The 27,244-nt window shown below is 29.4% G+C and overlaps 1 protein-coding gene and 1 non-coding gene across 4 annotated transcripts; one reads left to right on the top strand and one right to left on the bottom strand.

Annotated features, from left to right (window-relative positions):
* Window positions 1-12,521: 12,521 nt before the first annotated feature.
* TRNAH-GUG (transfer RNA histidin (anticodon GUG)) lies at window positions 12,522-12,593 on the bottom strand. Its single transcript has one exon. It is a non-coding gene; the product is annotated as a tRNA-His (tRNA).
* A 518-nt stretch (window positions 12,594-13,111) lies between these two features.
* Window positions 13,112-26,529, top strand: LOC111293799 (beta-hexosaminidase 1-like). 3 transcript variants are annotated; one of them, XM_022886753.2, is made up of 15 exons: window positions 13,112-13,753; window positions 13,837-13,920; window positions 16,288-16,323; window positions 16,641-16,752; window positions 16,858-16,928; window positions 17,099-17,229; window positions 17,885-17,901; window positions 18,088-18,136; window positions 18,341-18,441; window positions 19,409-19,468; window positions 20,097-20,130; window positions 20,329-20,427; window positions 20,865-20,924; window positions 21,022-21,272; window positions 26,145-26,529. In XM_022886753.2, exons 1-15 carry the CDS (start codon window positions 13,394-13,396, stop codon window positions 26,318-26,320), a joined length of 1,641 nt encoding a protein of 546 aa, XP_022742488.2. In that variant the 5' UTR covers window positions 13,112-13,393; the 3' UTR covers window positions 26,321-26,529. The 3 variants fall into 3 exon arrangements, with proteins under 3 accessions (XP_022742488.2, XP_089599757.1, XP_089599756.1); XM_089743631.1 differs by lacking the exon at window positions 26,145-26,529 and adding an exon at window positions 25,401-25,661; XM_089743630.1 differs by lacking the exon at window positions 26,145-26,529 and adding an exon at window positions 25,401-25,532 and having other exon boundaries at window positions 20,097-20,148.
* Window positions 26,530-27,244: the final 715 nt, after the last annotated feature.

The following is a 27,244-nucleotide window of genomic DNA, read 5'->3' as shown; positions in this document are numbered from 1 at the left end:
TATATTTTATCTCTTAAATCTTATAAGTAATAAAAGAGATTATTTAAAACCTTTTTTGTCCAAAAACGCCTTAAATAAGCCCCTTCAAAATTAAAAAGTGTTACTTAAGGTATTTTTGGATAAAAAAATGCTTTAAACAACCAAAAATACTTTAAAGAATCCCTTTAAATTTTTTAAATGGTATTATATAAGGTGTTTTTAGACTTAAAACACCTTAAAAAATCCACTAATACATTTTAAAGGGGATTAATTAAGACGTTTTTGTCCAAAAAAGCTTTAAAAACAAAAACACCTTAAATAAGCCAAACAAAAAAGTTAAAGGGTATTATTTAAAGCATTTTTAGTCTAAAAATGCTTTAAAAAATCTATTGATATATTTTAAAGGTGATTATTTAAGACATTTTTGGACCAAAAACACCTTAAATAATTTCATTACATTTTTTAAACGGTTAATAACCATCATATATATCAAGGATATTATAGTAATTATTCATGATTTAATATATGTGGATTTTTCCCAACCAAATAAGTGAAGCTGAATATGGGATACCCTAAAAATAAAAGAAAACCTTGAGCATCACACTTTTTTGGAGATCACACTTTCTTTTAGAATTTACTATTCCGTGAACCAAACAACTCCTTAAGGTTTAACTTTAGGATTTCATTTTAAAGTTTCACATTAAGGTTTCATTTAGGTTTCATTTTAGAGTTTTAAAAAATTTCAAACCTCTCCAAAAATCTCTAATTTCTAGGCAAATTTTTGGAGCAAGCTCATTTTATAAAAAATAAATTTTTATATTTTTATTTATTTCCCTTTTCATTAAAATTTTATTACTATTATTCATTAATCTTTTATTATTTTATTTTTATTATTTAATAATTACCTAACATCTAGACAAATTTATTTTTTAAAACTTGATTTTGCACTCCTTCCAACATTTAGGCAGATATTTCAAAATCTTTCTTATTAATCTTTATTATTATTTTTTAAGATTTTTTTAAATGCAAATAACTATTAAAATGTATAAATTTGATCAAAGATAACATAAGCATGCCAATTAAAAAAATTCTAATACATATATAATATCATTAATCAATTTAAATCAAACACAAGCCAAAATAATTATATGATGGCAAGCATAATAACAATAGTAATAATAAAAGTAATAACAATAATGATGTAAAAATGCCATATAAACATTTATGAGCCTTAAATCTTTTTACCTATTATTTTTATTTTATTATTATTTATTATTATATTTTAATATTATATAATTATAATTTTCTTTTAAAGTCAAATTCTCTTAAAATTTAATTCTCCAACATCTAGGCAGAATTAAACCTTTTAAAATTTGATTTTGAATCCCCCCAACATCTAGGCAGGGTTTTCGATTTTAAAAAAAAAATTTATTATTATTATTATTATTATTATTATTATTAACACAAAAAAGGATAACCAAAACATGTACCACTTTAAAAAAATGTAACATACTAATTCTTTATTCTTTTCCTCTTAGAAAACTCTTCTCACTTTTCATTTTTGCTACATTTTCTTTTCTTATTTTAGCTAGAAAATATGCAAAAATATGAGATATAATAGTTCACTAATCTCTAAAGCTAAAGTTCTTGATAAGTTTCTAAGCAATACACCCTAAGCCAAATAAAAAATGAGATTGATAAGCCTTGAAGTGATATAACCTAGTGAAGAACAAAAGCAACCAAGAACTAGCTATTCTAAATAGTGAAAATTAAGAAAAAACAAATGCCACATTTCTATCAGCCCATACACAAAGGTATGGAAGTATCAACAATGATGGGGTAAAGTTTGAAGCTTCTACCCATAAACTATGTATAAAAATAAACCAGCAAACAATAACAAATGATGAGACTTTAAAGCCTTTCTAAGTATCCACTGTTTAAAACAAAGCCAAAAAAACATTTTGTTTTACACTAAACACGATGAAAGAGCTATGAAGTTTTTATTAGCTTCAACTATTGTAAAAAAGCATGCACTAAAAAAATGGAATGCAAAGAAGCAAAGTTTAAACTTTCATAAAAGAAAAATAGTGATAGAATGCTACCTTTCTCCCTTTTTGCTACTACCTCATGAGCTTTTCTTTTTTTTTTTTTTTTAGTTTTGGCATTTTGCCTAGTTGTTTCTGCCACTACCGAGTTTGTTTTTTTTTTGTTTTCCCTTACTACTCTTCTAGTTTTTTTTTCTATACTTGCCCTTTTTTTGTCATATTTTTTTACCAATTTGGGCCTATACAATGGGCATCATACTAGAGCAATTAAAAATGAATCGTGTAATGGGTCCAAAAAATTATGGTTAAAGCTAATTGTAAAATCAAACTGATTTAAAAAAAATAAAATATCACTGAGAAAATTAGGTGTCAGAGTAGTGCAAAAAGTATTGTCCATCGAGGTGGTTCTAGGCCAGGATCCATGAGAGGTAATTTACATATCGGGTCATTATTAAAACCGATACAGCATAATCCATCATATGGGTCAGCTTCACCTTATATACTACTTAATCAACTATACTTGTCACCTCTAGCACAAATAATGGATGATCCATTAATGGAGTAGTACGTCAATCTAGGATTAGCCAATAATCCACCAACTGAAAAAGAAAAAAAGGAGGATGACTAGGTAAATGACTAAAGGGCAAACAAAAGGTTACTGACTCCTTCAGGTCTGAGAAGCGGATGTGGATTACTTTACTATGAGAAAGGTATTAATTGTTTTCTTATTGTTATTTTTTTAATAAATTCATTTTGTTAAACTAATCTTACTAACAAATAGATGTTAGTAGTTGTTTTGACCAATCTTTAATTAGCTTAACAATTTCAAGAACAATTTAAGCGAATTATACCGATCTTTGGCAGACATGAGGCAAAATACCTGTGTTAGTTAAGTCTATGATATTTGATAAATTTAAGGTAGTAAATAGATATTTATTTTTTATATATATTTTTATTTGATTTAAATTAAAAGTCAAATTATTGTTAATGAATTACTGTATTTTTATTTATTATGTTAAAAAAATGTCAATGATCTGAGTCAAATAATGATCTTGTTAATGAGTCTGGAACAATATTTCGAAGAATTGATTGAAAGACTTATTGTCCAAGGAAAAAGAATTGACAATGAAAAAGTAGAGAATTAATAACATCATAAAGTGCAGAGATATGGAGTAAAAGTGGATCATAGTTTCGATTTGGGATGCTCCTATTAACAAGGTATGGAACACCCCCAAATGGCAAAACATATTCGCCAAAGAGAAATAAAATCATTGGATACAAAAAGAAAAAAGTATTACAAAGTATACCGGTGGCTTGATCATTTTTTTTTATTCATAAAAAAAGAATGGTCCTATATTTTTCATGAGTTATTTTTATTATTAAATGTCAATAAATTATATAAATTGTATTGTTACATGTTTCATTGAATGTGTCTAAACAAATGCAGTCACTTGAGTTGCAATGAGAATTGGCCTTTACAAAACTTTTCAATTTGCACTCATAGACGTTCAAGAGGACGTGGTGACTTCATTGCCAACAAATTTAGAGTTATTAGTGTATGTAACTTTCAAATGACTATGAATAATTTAAAATTGTTGCCTTGTTTTATTGAAATAGATAATAGCTTGTGTGTATTTTGATGCAAAGACTTTGTGAAAACTAAAAATTGTTGCGTAATTTGCTTTGTGCTTCTAGTTGTATATTATGATTATTGCTTAACTATCTTTATAGTATATTGTGATGAGATGATATTTGTGAAATGTGAGAACTATTGTGTTTTTTGAATTGTGATGATGGTTGTGTATTGTGATTGTTGATCAACTATCTTTATCATATATTTACGTACTTTGTATTGCGATGATGGTTGTATATTGTGATTATTGATGAACTATATATGGTAATAGTATATTGTGATAACTACTTATTTGTGAAAGGTTTCGACATATTATTTAGATGAAATCACATTTGTGAAAGGTAAAAATTATTACGTATTTTTGTTTGTGATTTTGTTTGTATATTATGATTGTTGATGAAATATATAGTGAAGTAATTGAAAGCAAAGACATTGTAGGAAATCTTGCATTGAATTAGATAGTTTGGTGTATATTGAAATGCAATGAATTTATAAAATGTGAAAATTATGCTTGAAGTTGTGAATTGTTTGAAGTTGTGATATTTTAGTGAACTATATAGGTCCTATAGTAATGACTATTCTTTTAAATTTTTTGTAGGAAAACTATGCTGTTGCATTATCTCAGAAATACGGTAAAGACTGTTTCAATCATCTAGATTTTGATCCATAAGCATAGACTAAAACTATTAGAGGGGCTAAAGCTACATTCACTCATGTGTCTAGATCTAGGAACATCATTCACTAAACTTAGTCCACTGTTATAGCAAGATTGTCTAACTTTGTTTGTCATCCATCATCTGTGTATCCTTAGGCTCATTAGCTTTAGATAAAAGAATGAATTGATGAGTTGAGGACTAAGTTGAAAGTCGAGCTTAGGTTATTCATGGATCAGATTATGCAATTGATGGGGTCTTAACAGACTCCACCATTATAATATTTTAGACCTGACGATGGCATCAAAAATTCTAGATCAGGAGATGCAGTAGCAGCATAATAACATTTTTTGTTGGATTTGTATGAGGTATTTAATAGATGAATGATATGAATGTTTTATGGATGGATATTTTATGATGTTTTATGGATGTTATAGATATTTGATGGATGTTTTATGATGTATTTGATGAATGTTATATGGATTTGATATTTTAATTAATAATATTAGCATATTTAAATAATTACACATATTTAAATTGTAATTTACAAGGTTCAGAAATAATTAAAGATTTTTTGAATAATTATAAATGTTGTTATTTAAATTATTGATGAAACTGTACCTTTATTGATGAAATTTCAGTATTACTGATGAAATTTTTATCATTATCAATGGATTTACTGACAGAAAAAATCCTTTTGTGACCATTTTTATGCTTACTGACAGATTTACCAACGAAATTTCACTATTATCGACAGAAGTTTTATCATTATTGATGGATTTACCAATAACAAATTCCATAGGCAATTATCAACGAAAAATTTTGTAGGTAAAACCATTAGTAATAAATCTATTGGTAATTACTGACAAAATAGCATTACCAATGTAGTTAGCATCAACAGAATTTTTCTATCACTAATGCTATTATCAACAAATTTTCAACTTTCACCGATAAAAAATTCCTGGTAAAACCAAAATTTTTGGTAATACTTGATTTCAATTAATAACTAAGTCATTTTAACCATGTAAGGTATGTGATTAAAATTGATCGTATTTATAGACACCCATTTGTGTATGGGCCTAATTAAGACTAATTTCCTTTGTATATATTATTGTAGTATAATAGTATATTAGTATTATTATATCATATTATATAGTATAATATATTACAACATATTAGTACTATTATATTAGTATACCATATCATATTACTATTATTATTATCATTATTATTATTATTATTATTATTATTATTATTATCACTATTATTTTTGTTTTTCTTCTCTTTCCCTTTTGTTCAAATTTGCCCATGGGAAAGGAAATCTCAATTTGACTAGAATCTTATAATCAAAGATCTTTAATGCAAAGTCAATTGGTGTAAATGCTTGAATTAATAAGGATAAAGTCAGAGACCCAAATCATGCTCAAACAGAACTAATCCCAGGATTTAAGCCTGGATTGATTCTGCCCGTTTCTTAAAAATCCTCTTAAGACTGCCTATAAATTGGATGAGAAATCATAGAATATAACACATAGAGATTTTTAGGGAAGAAGGTCTGAAAAATTTTAGGGCAGTGAAAGTATTCAAGAAATTTGATTCTAAATTTTTGGGGTTTGATTTAAAGTTTTTGGATTGGTATTTTGGTTTCTGGAGTTTAGGACGAGTTTCTGGGAAATTTTTAAAGTCTTCTAGAAAAATTCGGGGTTTTTCTAGGTTTTTGGGAGAATTTTTGAATTTTTCGACGAGAGTTGAATTTTTCGGTGGGATTCTAGCGACTTTTTTAGAAATTGATGGGATTTTCAGTTTTCGATTGAACTTTCTGGTAAGTTTCTCAAAAATCAATGGACTTCTCAATTTTCGGTTGAACTTTTTAATACCGTTTTGGGGGTTGTAGAGAGAAGGCAAAGGATTTTTTGGTTAGAAAGAATAGGTTCTAGGATTTTTAAAGCAAAAAAAAGCTAAAAGTGACTTTTATACATTGCCCAAATGACATAGTTTTGAACACCTCAGATCCACACGTCTACCCGGTAACCCGCATGAAGGTCTGCGTGCAGACCCAACCCATTTGGCAAGGTTTCTTTTTCCATTTTCATTTATTTTCATATTTTTAAGTTTTATTTTCAGTTTTCCATTTTACTATTTTTTATTTATTTAGTAATTCATTTTAAATATATATATATATATTCTTTTTGAAAAATAAAAGAAGCAAAGAAAAAGTCCTTTCTAATAAAGTAAAGAAAAAAAGAAAAATTTTTCTTAAATAAAAATCCCTACAAAATAAATTCATGAATTCTACCAAACTATTAGGAAATTTTATGGGTTTAATTTTTTAAATGGAATCCACCAAACTATTGAGCAATTCTATAAATTAGTCTTCAAGAAAAAGAATAATAAATAAATAAATAAATAATTTTTCTCCTTTAAACTATTAGAGGATTGTTTCAAAATGAGTCCTATCAAATTATTGAAAGACTTTACTAACTTTTCTAAATAAAAATACATTAATAAATCTAGCAATGGAGCTTCTTCAGAATGGGACATTAGTCTCTATAAATATTTTTGAGGTGAGAAAATTACCTTAAATTACTACCAAACTATTCGGACAATTTTAAGACTAATTTTCAATATTAAATTATTTGGTAAATCGTAAAATGATTAAGGCTTAAATAGTTTGAAAATCAAACTGGTACCATCCTCCGGATGGGTACTACGGGAGTGCTATAACATTCCTTATACGTAACTGTACTCTCAAACTTAACGTCTGATTTTGCAAATTAGAATCTCTTTCAGGTGGCCAATCACACCTAAACAAAAAAAGATTAGTGGCGACTCCTCTTATCTATGTCTAGCGGTAGGTTCATGGATCTATACGTTATAACAGTATTAACACATTTAAATATTTTACTTAAGTGATTGATAAAGAAATTTTCTACTTAAAAAATATTTTCTAATTCTTCTTTCAAATGATAAAAAATTTATCATATACTCGAATGTGACTTATTTGTTACTAATTAATATTGTGTCATATTAGGATTTAGAGTTTAAACTCATACATTCTCAATTTACATTTTTTTTGTCAAGAATCAAGATGAAAATAGAATTCATTAACATCATATTTACACCAACATATATAGACGTTTTTTTTTTCTTTTTTTATTGGATACATATAATTATAGATGTCTAATTAAATTTGTTAAACACTTTACCTCCAATAATCCATGGAATTAAAGCAAATAAAAAAAAACAATAAAACACAAAATTGACTCAGATGACATAATAAAATTCTTATTATGATATGATTCCATGTTTTTCTTTTCAAGACAAGTACTTGATTTATATATATTTCTTAATTTTTTTGTTAGTTCCTTTGATTATTTAATAGCACTTTCAAAACTTTAGTTGGTCATGGCATATGGCATTTATGAATCATTTTGGAAAAGCCTTGATGATAAGTTCACTTCACAAGTAAACTTTGTTAACGGAGCTCTATCAGAACTTACCTCAGTGACTTGAAGCATTATTTCCTATCGACTTCGAGCCAAAAGATAGTGAGATGCAATTATTCTTGTTAAACGTGCCTATGCCTATGGGCTTTGGAAAACTCTTTTGCTTTAACTCAGATAAAGTTCAACGAGTAGCTTGCTATCCTAATAAGCCAAATAGTGCATATAAGAAAAGATGTTTCAAGAAATTCTTTGTTGGGGTGATCTATGGAATTTGATTCATATTGCTTTCAAAAACTTTCCAGGATCATAAGATATGGCATTTATAATTCATCCTTGCAAAAGCCCTTGTAACTTAACTTCATAGGTAAGCTTTGTATCATAAACTTAATTTGTAATTAAGGGCGTAATGTATTAATTAATGTTTTTGTTCAAACGTGAAAAGAAGCCTAATAATATGACATTAGGGTTTAGTTAACGATTGTATGAAAGGCATTAGCAAAGATGTTATTAGCGAATATGTTATTTATAAGTCCTTAACTCCTTGACTTAGTGATTACGGAGTTTTTTAGGAGGACATAGAGGTTTTGATTTTAAATTAAGATTTTCTTCTCCTTGCTCATGAGTTATACTCATTTTATGTACCAAAAAAATATTATTTATAAAAATATGATGATTTTGATACATTAGATAAAAATATATAGTTAAAGTACATACTAACTTTAAAAAGGTATTTTAAAGTATTGATTAGCAAAATCCTTCAAATAGTTAGATCCTAATATTGTAGATCAAGCAGTCACTCAAATGAGATGAGGATATGGAAGGATTGAACCTTATAGTTTTTTTTTTTTTGTGATTATTAACACAAAAAGGGTAGAGAAAACTTTCCTATTATTTCCCTATATGGCTATATCAAATCAAGAATTTATAAGAGAACATATCGATTCCCACAATTATAATTGGAGTTGAAATGTTATGTTAAAAAGATCATTTCCAATTAAAGCTCAGTAATTTTTACAATAAAAAATTTAGTTATTTGGAAACTTGTATATTGAGGTAAAGAATGGTATCAAATTCTTTAGTGTAATAAGTGCATCTCTTCAAAAAATTCAACATAATCCATTTTTTTGGTAAGTTAAGCAAAGATTCCATTATTCATTCACCAACAATTATTAAAAAGAGATTCATTTGCTTCAAGTGATACTTTTGATTTAATAAAAGCTATGAGAATAGCTTGATCTAAATCAACAAAATGTTATGACAATGAATTTGGCCCATTACTTAATAATCCTTGGGATGTTTCTTTCTAACAAAGAGAGTGATTAAATATAATTTATAAAAATTTTTTGGCCAAAATAATTTTTAAAGATTTATCCCCTCAATGATTTTATTTTAAGTTTGCCTTGATAAAGAAGCATAAATTGGCCACAAGCGAGCTTTGAGAACAATTAGAGAAAATATCTTATAATTCAGGGAAAAGCTAAATGGGTTCAATTACTTGTCAATTAGGGTTGAATCTTTGTGAGCAATGTTCTAAAAGTAAAATTAATTTAATTAATAAATTTTATAAAGTGAGACAATCAATATGCACCTTTTTTATGTGTAGAACAAATCTTATATAAATATATAAAACACAACATCTCTAACAAAAAGAAAATAATCCGATGTAGATAGTCTATATTTTTAACATGTGGGCAATCGAAAAAATTGACAAATATTTAGAATTAATTATGCATTTAAAATTTAAAATTTAAAATTTAATGATAAAATAAATTTAGTTTCAAATATCTTATTTTCATTATTATAACACATATTTAATGTTTCTTATTAATACTAAGGAAATAATCTTATGTATTTTTGAATGACTAATTGATTAAAATAAATTAAAAACCAAATCAAGAATAATCTTATATAAATATATAAAAGTCAAAGCCTCTAACAAAAAGAAAATAATATGATGTGTATAATCTATATTTTGACATATAGACAATCTAAAAGATTGACATGTATTCAAAATTAATTATGCATTTCAAATTTAAAATATAAAATTTAACGGTAAAATAAATTTAATTTCAAATATCTTATTTTCATTATTATAATAGATATTCAATGTTTTTTATTAATATGTGAAGAAAAAATCTTATTTATTTTTGAATGACTAATTGACTAAAATAAATTAAAAACTAAATCAAGAGTAATTGTATTTTGGTTATGTTTGGTATATAAGATTATGATAAGATATGACCAAATAATATTACGAATAAGATTAGATTAAATAATAGTATTTTATTTTTTATTTGATATATGTAGGGATTAAGATAGGATAATTTATTTATTTGTCAAAATTATCCTTCCTTAAAGTTTATATAATTTAAATTATTAATAGAATTTTTAAGTGTATAATTAGATATGTAAGTTTAATCTCATAGATTAAAAATAATCTTCTTAATTTGAGGAGGATTGAATAATCTTATGCTAAGATGATATTAATCGTCTTAGCAATCCCAATTCTTCTTTTTATATACAAATCAAACATGATATAAAATGATTATCATTCTATCTTATCAATAATTTTATATATCAAACATGACCTTTAAATCTTATATAAATGTATAAAAACTAAAACTTTTGACAAAAAAAGAAATTGTTTAATATAGCAAGTTTATTATTTTGATATGTACATGACCTTTAATAATTGCCATGTTTGTTGCATTAATTGTATGTATTCATTTTTATTTCCTTTTAAATTGACATAAATTGATTTGATTTCATATAAATTTAAAATATTTCAATACATTAATTATATTTATTTCCCTTTAAATTTTCAATTGAGTTACCTTTTATTTTCAATAAAAATATCCTAAATTATAAATATAGTATTTAAGAAAATATAAACATGTTGAAATTTATTTTTTTTAAATGAATATATTACAATTGTTTTTCGTAAATTATGCCTAATTTAAATCTCAATTAATGTAAAACCTCCCTATCTTTTATTGTAAAAAAAAATCTATTATAAATAAGGTATCTTGATGCAGTTTAGAATTACTTAGAAGTAAGGATGTCAATAAGTAAGGTACAAAACAAGTAGAGTATTTCCAATTCCCATCCTCATATTCTTATATTATACCTATCTTTATATCTATACACAACAAGTATTTTAAATCTATCCTTATCCATATCCTGTGAATATTTAATGGGAATGGGTAATTATCGTACCTATAGTTTTAAAAAAATAAAAATAAAAAATTTTTATTTTTATTTTTATCTTGCATAATTAAGTAATTTTTATAAATATATTTATATATATTTAAATAAAAATATATTATTTCTAATCAATCTAAAATAATAATTTGTATTATTTAATTAAAAATCTACTTACTAGATATATATATATATATAATATGTGTACAAATACAAAACGTGTGTTATATTATCCATCTTTATCCCGTATCTTGTAAAAAATTTAAAATCATAACCATCCCATAATGTAATATCCATTCCATTTTTATTAAAGTAAAAAATCGGATTCTTAATTAAGAATAGGTAAAATTGAAATATCTACTTAGGAGGCTATTATCCAAATACATTAATTTTAAATCAAGGTAAACATTCATACTATTATTAACCTTTTTATATTTTCAATTTTCTCATGTCTTTTAATATATTGCAATATAATTATATATTGAGTCTATCTAAAAATTTTATCAAATAATCATGTTTGATTATTAATTTTAATTTCTTACCAACCATTTTTTTGTTAAGAACTCTACTAATTACTAAACTATATTCAAATAATCCACCTAAAAGTTACTGTTAAAAGTTATTATCACCATTAAACCAACAACTTATTAAAAGTCAATAGATATTGAATATGTTTTGCAAATATTACGGTGATTATGCACTTTCTTATATTTATTGTTTGTTAGGTTAGTTTTTAACCAAAATTCTTATATGAAATTTTAAAACCAAAATTGATACAGTTATTGAATAGTCAGATGTAAACATTTTGATTTGTTTGACAAAAATAAAAAGAAGATATTCAAAATTAATTAACTCTCTAATTTTAATTTTGAAATTTTAATTTTAAGTATTTATATAACGTAAATTGAATTGAATTAAAATAAATAAGGTAATAACAATGAACATGTAAAAGAAAAAAAAATCAGTTTAGTCAAAAAATTTTTTATTAAATTTCTAATTTATTCACATCTATATAAAAGGTAAGTAAATTAAAAATGTAAAAATAAATAAATAAATAAAATTTATTATAGAAAATATTTTAAAATTTAAATCAAATAAAATTAAAATAATTAAATACAAGACAAGTGACAATTATTTAAAACCATTCACAATAATTCATATTGGATTTTTCCTTTTTTTTTTTGTAAAAAGTTTTAATTTTTATATATTTATATAAAATATAAAATTACACATTTGTGCATTGCTAGGGTTTAAAACTAGTTAAATTTATAAAGTTAAAAATATTAAAAAAAGGCTTTAATAAAAAAATTTACTTTGTAAAAATATCAAACACCAATCTCGCATAAAAAGATTTGCAAGGCAACATCAAAAGAAAAACCCAGCTGTCTATGTGTAATCAACTTTTACCATATTTCAAGTATTTTTCTTTTAGATTGAAGGAAAAGAAACCAACGCTTTAAGAACAAGTGATACGGGTAGGCCATGTGGCCAATATTTACGGCGCCGTTTTAGTTACGAATTTGGAGTTTTAGACTTTCAAAATTGCCTAAACGTTTTAGCTAAGTGTGGCTGCTGGGATTCGAGCCCAGGTCTCCACGGCCACAACGTGGAATTCTTACCACTAAACTACAGCCACAAGTTTGTGGTGCTGGGCAGAAATAACTATCATAAACCTTTATATTCTTAAAAAATCTCTTAACCAATTATTTTTGTTTTTATATTGAACAATTGTTTTCGTGTTTGACGAACTAACCATAAGATTTTTTTTTGGCTCAGCACAAAAAAATTAATCCTGATTAGGTTCTTTAACTTAGATCAGTTAGATTTTTAATTATTAATTTGGTTTGATTGTTGTTGATGTTGTTATTTATTTTTTTCTTATAATTTTTTGTTTATGAAAGTACAACGTTCACCATTCATCAATAAAAAAACTTTTGATCAAAAGGAATTTAAGTAAATGCATCTTGGTTGAATATTCTTTTCATTAAGTTTTTAAAAAAATTAAAAATAAAAAGTTAGAAAGTAAACAATTATGATCAAATACTCGTAATTTTGTTTTACTTCACAAAGAAAAATGCAAAGACCAATAAACAAAAAGCAATTTTAGTAAGTAATTTTAGCTTTGTCAAATGGAAAAAAAAAAAAGAAAAAAGAGGTGCTGATCTCTGATTCTCTGAACCATCAAAATGTAAAAACAGAAAAACAAAAAAACAAAACAAAACACTGAAACACTTGAAAACTCCACATCTTTGACTTCACTCGACGGTACGCAACCCTTGTCCCCTCTTTCTGTCCCAAGCCTAGTCACCTACCAACAGCTATCATTCAACTCTTCTTTGTCAAACCCCCCACGCCAAGGCTTCAACCTTCTTTCAAAAGCACACTCTCAACACCCCCTCCCCCCAAATAACAATCTTTCCACCCTTAGAGAAAAAAATGTTACCTTTTTCTCAAAAACCCCATTCCAAATTCAGTTTCTTTAAATTATTATTTTGGGTTTCTCAGCTTTTAGTTTTGAGTTCTGGGTTTGAATTAGATGAGTCGTTGACTTATATTTGGCCTTTGCCATCTGAGTTTACGTCTGGCAATGAAACTTTGGCTGTGGACCCAACTCTATCTCTGTCTGTCTCAGGGAAAGGAGGGGACTTGAAGATTTTGAGGGAAGGATTTGAGAGATATAAGAAGATTATATTTAAACATGTTTCTGGGGTTTCCATTTTTGAGAAGTTGAGAGGGATAACATCTGTTTATGATATTAGTGAATTGAGAATCATTGTGAATTCAGATAGTGAAGAGGTAAGTTGAAAGCTTTTTTATTATTATTTAAATTCAATTAAAATTTTTTTCTATTGATGGTTGTTTTGGTTTAATTACGGCAGCTTCAATTGGGTGTGGATGAGAGTTATACTTTGTTTGTGGCAAAGAATGATGGGAAGTCTATTGTTGGGGGGGCAACAATTGAGGTAAAGTTTGAGACTTTGAGTTCTGTGAGGTTTATTGTATTGAATCTATTGATTATCCGATGGAGGCTAAACTGGGAATTTTTCTATAAAAAAAAAGAAAAAAAGAAAATTGGATTGGTTTTCATGGCTATTGCAAATTTGTTCGACTGCAAATCTGCAATTTCGTTTTCAGATTTTGCTGGCTTTCATTGTTGGTGCTTAATGCATGGTAGTGCCTTTGGTAGCGTATTCACCGTAATTAGTTTATGGGCATTCCAAGGTGTGAGTATGTGATCAAAATATACTTAGCTGGATTATTGTTGATTGATTTGAATTAACCTTATGATATGATGAAAGGTGAAATTGTACAAATCATCCCTGTACTTTTATGAAATGGTGGATTTAGTCTTTACCCATTAATCTAATCAAAATTGAGTCCTTACACTTTAATAAATTGTTAAATTAAGTCTAATTAAAATGGAAGTTAAATGCTTGCTGTTAATATTGCTGATGTGGCGGTTGATGGTGCTGACATTGTATTTGGCCAATCTGACATGGCACTTTGTGAAAATCTTCTAAGTTAAAATTGATGACATTGAATTTTATTTTGGACATTTGAAATTTTTTAGCCATTTTACATGCCAAAAAGTAAAGTGTCATAATTGTTCTTCCGTTTTTCTCCTTCTTTTTTTCTTTTATATGAAATTTAAAAAAAAAACTACATTCAAAAGAAACCCAGAAATTGCATCCCAGAACAGAACAAAGCAAGCTTTTTCCTTGAAACATCCCTTTCTTTCAAGATCTTACTCATGGGGATGGCATAAGTGTAAACAATAATCTTTAATGAGTAGTCAGATAATCAAATTTTAGAACATTTTAATAATTTTTTGCAATAAACCTGATAAAATGTTTGTCACTTTGCCATGCCTGAGAAGTTTGGATTCCACATATTTTTCTTGTGTGCTTTTAATGAAACTTAATGAAACCTAAGATTGTAAGTGGCAAGTGACAGGATTTTTTTTTTTTTTTTATGTTTTTGTTTTTCAAAGCATTGCTTACAATATCATTTGAACCCAATTCATCATCTAACTTGAACAACACCTTTCAGCAAGACTTTACCCTATTCATTCATCAGCACAGAACACTTACTCGATGGCACAAATTTTAGAAATTCAAACCAACAAAAGGACGTCAAGAATAAACCGAAGGAGAGGGTGCTTACAGATTTCAGAAATCTTTCTTTTTTTTTTTTTTTTTTGTTAAATCTAACTATGAAATTACAATTTCCAAAAATTTAACCCAAAAGTTTAAAATTTGAAAATGGAAGTTTATTGAAGGTATCTAGTTACATCTAGAAAGAGAAGAATGCAATGAGGGAGTCTCGGCTTGAGGGAGATTTGGCCAGAGAAGAGGAAAAGAAAATAGAGGGAAGAGAAAGGAAGGAAAGAAAAAAGAGAAAATAAAAAAAAGAAAGGAAAAGGAAGAGGAAGAACAAAGAGGCTACCATTGCTGGCAGTAGCTCCAACGGCGTTGAAGACAAACAGAAAAGAAGAGATTATAGGAGGTAGATGCAGAGAGGGGGCATGCTTTAGGTGATGAAAGAAGTAAACAAGAGAGTGAAGAGCAGATGGGGAGGGGAAAGGGAGTCACCGACGGTGAAATTGCCTCCACTGGTGAGAAAGGATTGGCAAAGAATGATGGGTTGGGAGAGAGAGGTGGCGAGGGTTAATTTTTTTTAGAGAGAAAGAGGAAATTGAAGAAGTGTATGAGGTATTTTCAGAATTTTGGTTAATGCAAGCAAAGTTAAATTGTCGCACAATTCACAATAGGCCACATGTCTAAAAGGTATCCACTTCATCAGTTTTGATGCCATGTTAAATGTGTCAAAGCCATGTCATTACAGTCAAAGACTATATAAGCATAGTTAACGTCACAATCCTTATTCTGTTTTAAATTTGATTTAATTTAACAAATTTTTAAAAGTGTAAGAAAATCCACCATTTCACATGATTCGAAGATGATTTGTACAATTTGACCTATGATTAAATAAGAATTTCTGTATGTATACTGTGGACATGCATTGGCTTATTGACAGTCATAGAAGGTTGGGATGATGTATGCTAAGTTGTCAACAGTTGTGTGGTTTGTTGGTAGGGTGCTGGACTCTTAGTGCCTGTGATCTGATTCAATCCTTGACAATACAAAAAAAAAAAAAAAAAAGTATGCTTAGTTTTTTACTTTTCAAATTTTCAAGTGTAAATTTCATCTTCATTGAAGTAAATGTCATATGAGGAGCATTTCTGAAGTTGAGTCAACTTGCACTAAATAAATGTGCAATGACAACTGAAATTCTCTTCTCTCTCTGTCTCTCTTCCTACTTTTTGGCAGGCAAATACTGTTTATGGTGCGTTAAGAGGATTGGAGGTATGCAGTCATTCATTTACTTGTGTACTGAAATAGTTATGGTACATTGTTGGTGTATATAATCTTTGAGAGTATTGTTCTCAATTGTAAGTTAAGGTTAATAAATATGGGTCAAAAACATACCAGTAAATGGGTTAAATACTCTCTTTCCTTCCTAGCACATCTACATACGGCCATACATGTATATTGGTCACGTAAATTTCTTTTGTTGGGAAGATTTCTTGGAATTATTTTCTCTTTAAGGCAGATGTTTGTGATACGTTGGATTGGAGTCTTATATGACTCTTCCCTCTTTCTTCTCTTGCATAATGTCCCAGACATTCAGCCAGTTGTGTGCTTTCAATTATGGGACTAAATCGGTGCAAGTATACAAAGCACCATGGTACATCAAAGATAAACCAAGGTTTGCATATCGTGGCCTTTTGCTTGGTATGCCTCACTTCTGTTTGCAACACAAAGAGTTACTATATTTTCCTTTTAAATAGCAATTTCTGAAACAGTACTTGATACTATTGTGTATACAATCTGTTACAGATACATCAAGGCACTATTTACCGATTGATGTCATTAAGCAGATAATTGAATCTATGTCTTATGCTAAACTTGTAAGAAATGCTGCTAGCTGTTATTTTTTGTCAATCCTGTATTTCACAGTTGGAAATTCATTTGAGCCCTCAGAAGATTATAGTTTATTTCTCCAGTTTTATATATATACATATATATATATATATATATACATATATATCATTTTGATCTTGAGCTTTGCATTCAGTAGAATGTCCTTCATTGGCACATCATAGATGAACAGTCATTTCCTCTAGAAGTACCTACATATCCATATTTGTGGAATGGTGCTTATACAAAATGGGAACGCTATACAGTTGAGGATGCGAGTGACATTGTTAGGTATGATACATGTAACTTATAAATCCTGAGATACCTTCTGTGCTATAAAACTTCTAAACATTCCTTTGATTTTTATGGATGTTTATGTTTATATCCTTAAAGTAAGAAAATTTGCATCCGCATGTTAGGTCAATGGTAGGTGCTTGTGCCTCCTAACTCAAAGGGTTGGGTTTGGTTCCCTCCTTCCTTCCCCTGAAATTTTATATGTATTAATCAAAAGGAAAAATTTTAAAAAGTCACTTCTCCAAGCCTATGAACTTTAAACAGATTATTAATATCTTGAATCACATTTTTTGAAAAATGCTGGGAAGTGTTATTTGTCAGCTAGGATTAAAGTGGTTAAATGTTGAATTAAAAGGCACCAAATGGTAAAGCACTAATGTAAAAGAAGATGAATGATAGCGATGGGCTTATCCTTTTACAACTAAGCAAATGCTCTCCATGGATAAAATTATTCTCTTTTGTACTCCTCTTATCCAAATTTGTCAATTTAGTGTTCTTGTTTATTGGCTATCCAGTTGTATGGCTCAACGTCCCGCGTCACAGTGTGTTGCTTCTTTGTTTTCCTTTTTGAAAAATTTTTGGTATTTCAAGCTTCTTGCACAGACATACCCTAATTTTGTGCTGTTTCATATTTTCATGCACCAATGTGAAGCTTTGCCAAAATGAGAGGTGAGATTGATCCTCTTTCCACAGCTCCTCTTTTCCTTTTAATCTAAATTTATAGTTACATTATGTGATTTGATGGTAAAAGCATAGTTCAATTTCTTAAAATAATTAAATAAGCATGTATGAGTGCTGGTCTCATTCAGTTTGTACTGGCATACTTTTCTTATTATTTTGCATGGTGTATGGCAGGCATCCATGTAATGGCAGAAGTAGATGTCCCTGGTCATGCAGAGTCATGGTAAAGTATTTTGTAGTGCCAATTATTGTCTTAGGCTGATATGATATCATTCAATTGAGAAACTCTGAGTACATCAACTTTTTTTAGTATTTCTATTTGTAAAATTCATCTTGTGGCAGTTGAAATCTACTGGATTAGCACTTATTTCTTAATTGGCACCTTAATTGGTAAATCCTGGATTTAAATAGACCTGCTTTTGTGCAGGGGAGCTGGGTATCCTGATCTTTGGCCTTCTTCTTCCTGCAGAGAGCCACTTGATGTTTCAAAAAACTTTACTTTTGATTTGATTTCTGGCATTCTGTCAGGTTAAGCTCCATGAAAACCATTCTCTTGGTAGTATTAGTCATTTTCTGCAACTGTGCTAGATTTGTGGATCAACAATAATCTTTTTAACATGCTAATGATAAGAATCATAGTTGTTGCCCGTGATATCGTGCTTGAAAAATCTTAACAGAGCAGGTTAGTTGATCATCAGATTGGTTGGTTCACCTATAGACATAGACTGCCAGATTTCAGTTTCCCAATTTATAGATCTTTGGTTGAATTAAGGATCTTTACCAGGTTTGGGAAAGATTTTGCTATGGTTAAAATTTTTAAGCATGTAAGCTACTTTTGACATCTGTCTGCTTAAGTTATATGTGATGACTGGAGATGATTTTGCAATGATTAGTACCACCAGAATTCAGAAGTTAAATGTGGGACAGCCTGATGATTTGGTTACATTTTATGCATAATAACTAAATGGCATAGGATGACTGAAAACCAAAAAATTATTAGATTTGGTAGGGAAATAAAGTTGTAGACAAGATGCATAGAACCAATTGAAATAATTTTATTGCAAAACTATTTTAAAGAGGTTTGGCAATCTAAAATTTAGTCTAGCTCCGATTGTAGGTTCTGCATTCTATGTATGAGAATAGCTTCATGCGGAATCTTGATTGTTGCATGGAAAGGGATCATTGATGAGCTAAAACATTTTATCCCCAATATAACTATTTACATTGTTATTTTGAGTTAAGCTCCTTTCTTTTCTAAAACAATTGCCAAACTAAGCCCCTAATATTATGAAAAGTGAAGGGAACTTGTTAATTTGATTTTGCTGGAATTAGAAGAATATGAGTTTGAACCAAGGTTTTGCTATTCACTGCATGTACTACCCTGCCTATAGACACATATTGTACACAGACGTTTTAACAAGTAACAGTTAATTTTCTCATTTGCCATATAGCCTCACTCTTGTGTAGATTTATAATTAAAATTTGACTTTTACAGATATCAGAAAAATTTTTCCATTTGAGCTCTTCCACTTGGGTGGCGATGAGGTTAATACAGGTTGGTGGAGTGGCTTTCTTCTTGCAAACAGACATTTATGTCATCTCTTCATTAAAATGAAGCAACTACATGCTTCCCACAGTTTTGAGATTGAAAGCAAATTTTTTTTCACTGAAACTTCCCTTTTTCATTTTGAGTTATCTGCTTAGGTTTGTTAATTGTTATATTTGCATATGCATGGACGCATGCATGCAAGACTATGATAGAATGACACAAATCTGATACAGTTATTAGATTAGGGGACAACATATATACCTCATTTTGTAAGACTTATGAAAACCACATAAATTGAAACTTTATATGTGCTTGTAACCTCACTGTTTCACTACAAATCTTGTATATTTATCTTCTAATTCATGACAAAGCATTTTAGGGATTGATAACAATATCTATATTCTATTGAATAAAGTGTAAGCCAGTAAGTGAGGATTGTTACATCACTAATCAACTTTTTTTTTCTGTTTAAAAAGCTCAAATGAATAGTTCCTTTCTGTGATGCAGACTTATTTGCTTAGATAAATCCGTGGGCTTCTATTCTACACTTTCTGATGTTGTTTTCATGCTCAGTTATGCCTTCTGTTCTGCCATTTTCTAAGTCTATTAATACCAGCACTAATTGTTTTGACAGGTTGCTGGACCTCTACTCCACATGTAAAGCAGTGGTGCATGCCTCACTCTTGGTCAACATTTACTTCTTATACGATGATTTTTGATCTCTAAGTAACTGCTACATAGATCAAGCTTGATGAGGATGATAGTAATTTAGCCATTTAGTGTTGTCATGCTAGGGATTAAGCTGTAACTTTTTGATACAAGCTGTGCCATCCTATAAACCATTAATCTGAGGAAAACAATTGCAGGCTCAACGATCGCAACATGACTGCTAAGGATGCATATCAATATTTTGTACTCAAGGCTCAAGAAATGGCAATCTCAAAAGGCTGGACGCCTGTCAACTGGTATGCAAAACAAGATTCTAAGCATGACTTTGCTTTTGGATTTTTTCTGCATGGCAAGTTATTGGGTCTAGCCCCAATTCTTCTCACTAAGTTCTCAATAGGATTTCTTAAAAGTTGTGGGATGTAGCAAGTAAATATAAAGTAAATTACATAAAATTTATAAAAATGTGCATGAGATGAAACCAAGATTCTATTTCTACAAGCCTGCCAAAGTAAATACAAAAATCAGCTATCAAAACATTATTTTGCTTTAGTGTTTCATTTTCTGTAACATTTACATATCTTTTTCTTTAAAATATATTAATATCTGAAGAATCTGAATATTGTTCTTCTCAGGGAAGAAACCTTCATTGCTTTTGCTATTTTCTGTAACATATACTTATCTTTTTCTTTAAAATATATGAATATTCGAAGAATCTGAATATTCTTCATCTCAGGGAAGAAACCTTCAATGCTTTTGCTGCAAATCTTAATCCACAGACTGTGGTGCATAACTGGTGAGTTTTAAAACTTAGAAGTTTTAACTAAAAAGATTCGCATGCAAGAGGTGTTACTTAGTATTCCAAGCATAAATGATTTTATCTACTGTGGTAGGTTGGGTCCTGGGGTTTGTCCAAATGCTGTTGCAAAAGGATTCAGATGCATTTTCAGCAATCAAGGTGTTTGGTATCTTGACCATCTAGATGTTCCTTGGGATCAAGTCTACAATGCTGAACCACTAGAAGGAATAAATAATGTGTCTGAGCAAAACCTTGTTCTTGGAGGAGAAGTTTGTATGTGGGACGAGGTAGCTGATACATCAAATGTTCAGCAAACGATATGGCCTCGAGCTGCAGCAGCAGCAGGTATGTTATATGCGTTTAGTGAAAGTTATGCTACATTAAAACCTAAATATAAGTGTTTATTTGACTTCAACGTTGCCTTATTGACCTTAGATGTTCAAGTCATGCTTTTTCTTTTTCAAGATAAAGTCCTCTTTTTATCCGGCAAATACCCCATCTTGACCCAAACCACCAACAAGAAAATAAGAAGCAAAGGATGTAAATAACTTAGGAAGTAGGAACATAGCTGAAATGGCTGCCTTTTCTTTTTAACCCAAAAAAAAATGGTGTTTTCTGTGAAAAAAATAAAAAATAAAACTGTGTGGAAAACTAAGAGTAAAACTGAATGTATATTAAAAAACTACTCTTAAGAATTATACAAACACCTTAGGTTTATATACAACTAACTAGAAGGTAAATTAAGAAATTAAATCTTCATAAAATTGATCCTATAATTGAGGAATTGTCTATCCTAATTTTCTGTCATTAATTTTAGAGATACAAATACTTAATTTTAGGTATACAGATATAAATATACAAATTACAAGATTACAACTAACTGTAACTAAATGTTTTCCCACACTCCCCCTTAAGCAAGTGAATAGACGTTTTCCATTCCCAGCTTGGAAATAATTTTTTGAAATGTTGCACTGCTAAGACCTTTAGTAAACACATCTACAAGTTGACCCTTGATTAATACATACGGTATACAGATTAACCCACTATCTAGTTTCTCCTTTGTGAAGTGCAGGTCTACTTCAATGTGGTTTGTTCTATCATATTGCACAAGATTGTTTGTAATGCTAATTACAGACTTGTTATCATAATAGAGTCTCATTGGTCCATCCTAATTGATCTTTAAGTCTTCTAGGATAATCTTTAACCACAATAGTTCACAAATTCCTTAAGCCATTGTTCTAAACTCTGCTTCAGCACTTGATCTTGCCATCGCATTTTATTTTTACTCCTCAAAGTCACAAGATTACCACCTAAGAAAGTGCAATAGTCCGAGTTGGATTTTTTTATCAATTATCAAATCTGCATAATCCGCATTTGTATATGCCTTTAGAACCAACTCCTAATTTCTTTAGAACAAGGTACCTTTGCCAGGATTGGCCTTCAAATAATGTAATACACAGTAGATAGCCTATAGGTATACTTCTTTGGGAATATGCATAAATTGACTAATCACACTCACAACATATACTATGTCAGTTCTAGTGTGTGAGAGATAAATGAGTCTTCCAACTAATCTCTGGTACATCTTTCTATCTACAGTAGCATTTTCATTAGCTTCTCCAAGTTTATGATTAGGATCTGTAGGGATATTGCAAGTTTACATATGAGCTTTTCAGTTTTCTTCAAAAGATCCATCATATATTTCTGTTGTGAGATGAAAATATCATGTTGTGAGTGAGCTACTTCAATTCCTAAAAAGTACTTTAATCTCCCTAGCTCTTTTATCTCAAATTCTCTCTCTTTTTCATCATCTCCGATTATAATTATATAATCAACATATATTAATATAACTGTGACTCCCTAAATTCGAGTGTTCGATAAACAGTGTGTGATCTCCTTGACTTTGCTTATATCCCATTGCTAGCATCACTTTGAAAAATCTCTCAAACCAAGCCCTAGGAGACTGTTTAAGGCCATATAAAGCTTTTTTCAACTTGCATACTTTGTTTGCTTCTATATGACCTCCAAATCTCGGTAAAACCTTCATATATATCTCTTCTTCCAAATCCCCATGTAGAAAAGCATTCTTTACATCAAATTGTTGAAGTTGCCAATTGAAATTTGCAACCAAGGATAACAAAATCCTAACTGTATTCATCTTGGTAACTGGAGCAAAAGTTTCCTGATAATCCACTTCATAAGTTTGAGTGTAACCCTTAGCCAGCATTCAAGCCTTATACCTTTTAATAGTACCATCCGTCTTGTATTTTACAATGAAAACCTATTTATACCCAATTGGAATTTTTCCTTTAGGCAACTTTACCATTTCCTATGTTTTATTTTTCTCTAAATTCTCCCTTTTTTATTTTCATCACTTGCCTCCATTTCTCATTGGATAATGATCGAATAATGTAGTTGGAATAGAAATAGTGTTTAGGTTTACAAGGAAATTTTTGTGGGGTGGTGAGAATTTTTCAAATGACACAAAATTAGAGATTTAGTATAGTGGATGCTTAGTACATTCTCTAGTTCTTTTCCTAATGGCAATCGACAGATCATAATCACTAGTTTAGTTTTAAGAGATTCATGCTCATTTTAAGACATAGAGTCAAAGACTGTAGTTACCTCATTTCCAGAGTTAGGATCAAGTTCTTAGACTTGCACTGATTTAGGGGCTATAACTTTCTTTCTTGAGTATACCTTTAATTCCTTTATAGAATCAAGAACAATATTATCCTTTATCACAACTTCTGTGTTTGGAATGGGTTTAGACTCAAATTCAGCGATTGACTTGGACTCAGAAGAAACAAGTTTAGACTCAAAAAAATTAATGGGTGAATATGTTGAGGAGGAAATAGGTTTAGACTCAAAAGAATTAATGGGTGAAAATGTTGAAGAGGAGGACAATTCAAGCAAAAAGAAGTCTTTACCCTTATCATCAATGAATGAAATCTCCCCTGAAAGATAGGGTTGAGTAAAAAATGGTTTATTTTCTTCAAACGTGACATCTGCAGACACAGAATTTTTTTGTAGGAGGAGAATAGCACTTATATCGTTTTTGAATTGATTAATACCCCACAAAAGTACACCTAACTGTTCTAGGATCCAACTTCCCCTTATTATGATTGTGATCATGAACAAATGATGTACAACCAAATATCTTAGATGTGAGGTTGTTTGTGGTATTAAAGTTGGATAGACTTGTGAGAGTAGTTTCATAGGAGTTTTAAATCCCAAAACCCTTGAAAGTAACTTGTTTATAATGTGTGTGGCAGTGAGAACAGCTTCTCCCATAGGATTTGAGTACGTTTGCTTGAAAAAGTAAGGCTTAGGTTGTGGTTAGTAAATGATTGTTTTTTCTCTTTGTCACTCAATTTTGCTGTAGAATATTAACACAGGATTACTTATGAATTATCCTTTCTTTTTGGAAATAGGTAGATAGATTATGGTCCTAAAATAGTCTATTGCTTTATCATACATAAATCTCTTTATTTGCACTCCAAATTGGTTTTGGATCATGTTTTGGAAGTTTAAAAAATGCTATTCACATCTGATTTAGATTTAAGTAAAAATATCCAAGAGATCCTGATATGATCATCTATAAAAGAAACAAACCACCTTGCACCAGAAATATTAAGAATTGTAGAGGGACCCCATATGTCACTGAGTCAAGCAAAAAAGAGTAGAACTTCTTTTGTTACTAATTGGAAAAGACTTGTGTCTATGCTTTGCAAGTTTACAAATATCACAATGAAAATTTTCAACATTTAATCTTTTGAACAAAGAAGGAAACATGTTTTACAAAGTTCCAAAAGAAGGATGTCCAAGACGAAAATGGTAAAGCCAGATCTTGTCTTTATTGGGAGATTTTTTAGAAAGAAATGACAAAAGGTAAATTATTCTTGATAATATTTGTGTTGTTTGATGTTTCAAGATAGTATAGTCCATCCTTTTCCTTAGCAAGTTCAATCATCTTCCCAAACTTTGGTCCTGAATTTCACAAAAAGGTTCGATAATGAAGACCTAAAAAGAAGTCAACAATAAAATGTGAAAGTTTTGCTTCCCAATAAAAGCCTAAAGCTTTGATACCATGTAGAAAAACTAAAAAAAGGTTCGATAATGAAGACCTAAAAAGAAGTCAGCAATAAATGGTGAAAGTTTTGCTTCCCAATAAGAACCTAAAGCTTTGATACCATGTAGAAAAACTAAAAAATAAAACTGTGAAAAACTAAGAATAAAACTAAATGTATATTGAAAAACTACTCTTAAGAATTATACAAGCACCTTAGATTTATATATAACTAACTAGAGGTTAAATTAGGAAATTAAATCTTCTTAAAATTGATCTTATAATTGAGGAATTGTTTGTGCTAATTTTCTGCCCTTAATTTTAGGAATACAAATATAAATATATAGATTATAAAATTACAACTAGGTGTAACTAAGTGTTTTCCCACTTCTTCCATTCCATAGGATCCAAATAATAAGTGATTACTTGGGGCTTTTAGGGATCCACTATGAACGTTAAATGATTTCATTGAAGAGGTTCGCTCAGGGTTGCAATGAGTCTCACTTTTCTCTATCTGAAATACATGTTCTAGTATGGAAGTGAGATGACTTTTCAAGACAGTGCCTTTTCTAATCACTTGCCTTTGTAAACATTTCTGATTATACATTTAGTGGACTGAAAGAAATCATTTCAACTATTTGAAATGCTATAATGCCTTTCTTTTATGTCTCTAAATCATTTTGTATTATGTCTTTTGATTCTTTATCCGATCTCTTTTTGTCTTGCATATAAATGCTTTTAGATGGGAAAAATGATTATGGAGCCCACATAATAATTATCTTAGACAGGGGAAGAGATAAAAGGAAATATAAAGGTGAAAGGTAGAGAGAGGGTAACCAAATTGCTTGAATTACTGTCTAGTAGCCTGATTCATCCCTCGTAATGATTAATGTGTACCAAAATATGCATATTAGGTAGGTGAATCATCATTGTTAGCTTCTGGTATTTGGTTAAAAACTTTCTTTCTTTTATTACATAAAAATGTGTTAGATGCGGTTAAGCATTTAGGGCAACTAAATTGCGTATTAGCACATTTTTCTTGGATTCAATCATTCAAGTCACTTACATTGACACAATTCGATGACCTTTTGTGTATTAAAGAAAAAAGTTTTAAAGTTTTTTAATAATGCCATTTTGATTTCCTACGGAGCGCTTGTGGAGCAAGAGGGAGGCTGTGTCTGCACGAAATATTACTTTAACTGCATTGCCTCGGTTCCTTTACTTCAGATGCCTATTGAATAGGCGTGGGGTTCAAGCTGCACCAGTAACAAATAAATATGCTCGACAACCTCCAACTGGTCCTGGATCATGCTATGAGCAATGATTCTCCTGCTTGTTACTCGTCAGGTTGCTATAGTTTATCTGAAAGTTGCTTGTTTATGCTCTTGTATATGTTGAAGTGCATTCCAAAGCTTAAATGGTCACCTTTAGCTTTTTAAAATAATCCACTGGTGTTAATTTTGTGTTATGCAATCTTCAGTTTTATATTGGGATTATCATTCTGAATATAAAATTTTATACCTGTTTCTGGCAGTGCATTCCCAATATATTTGACTCTTTGTTATCTGCACTGTACAGCACGTTGATGCTAGTTCTGGCTATACTCTCAGATCGTACTCCATAGATAATTTGACATCTTTCCAGCTTCAAAATCGTATAAAATTTTAAACAATTTTCAGTCAAGTAGGCGGCTCACTTTTTCTTCACCTTCATTTAGTCTCCTCTAGAAAACCTGCTTTTCCCCGATTTCTTTAGAGCTAGTATACAAAATTCCCTTCAAAATTGTATGGAACAACTTTACAACAGCTTGTAGAATAAATGTTACCAGTTTTTTTACTTAGGGAAGTGAACGCTTGATGTCAAATATCCAACAAAAGTAACTTTGGGCTCTGTTAGAATCAATGACAACATAGAGGAAATGAAAATTGATGCAGACTTTGGACTTGGCTTTCATTTCACATTGGTAAGGTAAGTTTGTTGTTTCTTTGGATTCCATACACTGGATGTTGACTGCAGGATCTGATTAAAGAAATTAAGACCAAAAGTGGCATTTGCCTGAAAAAAAAACCTTGAAACAACAAAGAAAGTCACAATTAAGAAGTTGATAGTTTAAAATGTGATACATCTTACATTTGATAGAAAGATTTAATTATTGATGAATAAAGTTAATTTTTGTATTAATTTTATTCATACTTTAAATAATTATGTTTGAATAAAAATAATTATTATAAGATAAATGCTCATAACT

This window comes from Durio zibethinus, chromosome 14 (assembly GCF_047325235.1).
Source record: "Durio zibethinus cultivar Kanyao isolate XHJ-2024 chromosome 14, ASM4732523v1, whole genome shotgun sequence".
NCBI lineage: Eukaryota > Viridiplantae > Streptophyta > Magnoliopsida > Malvales > Malvaceae > Durio > Durio zibethinus.
The sequence above is the reverse complement of the archived record's forward strand: the minus strand, read 5'-3'. Positions and strand labels throughout refer to the sequence as shown.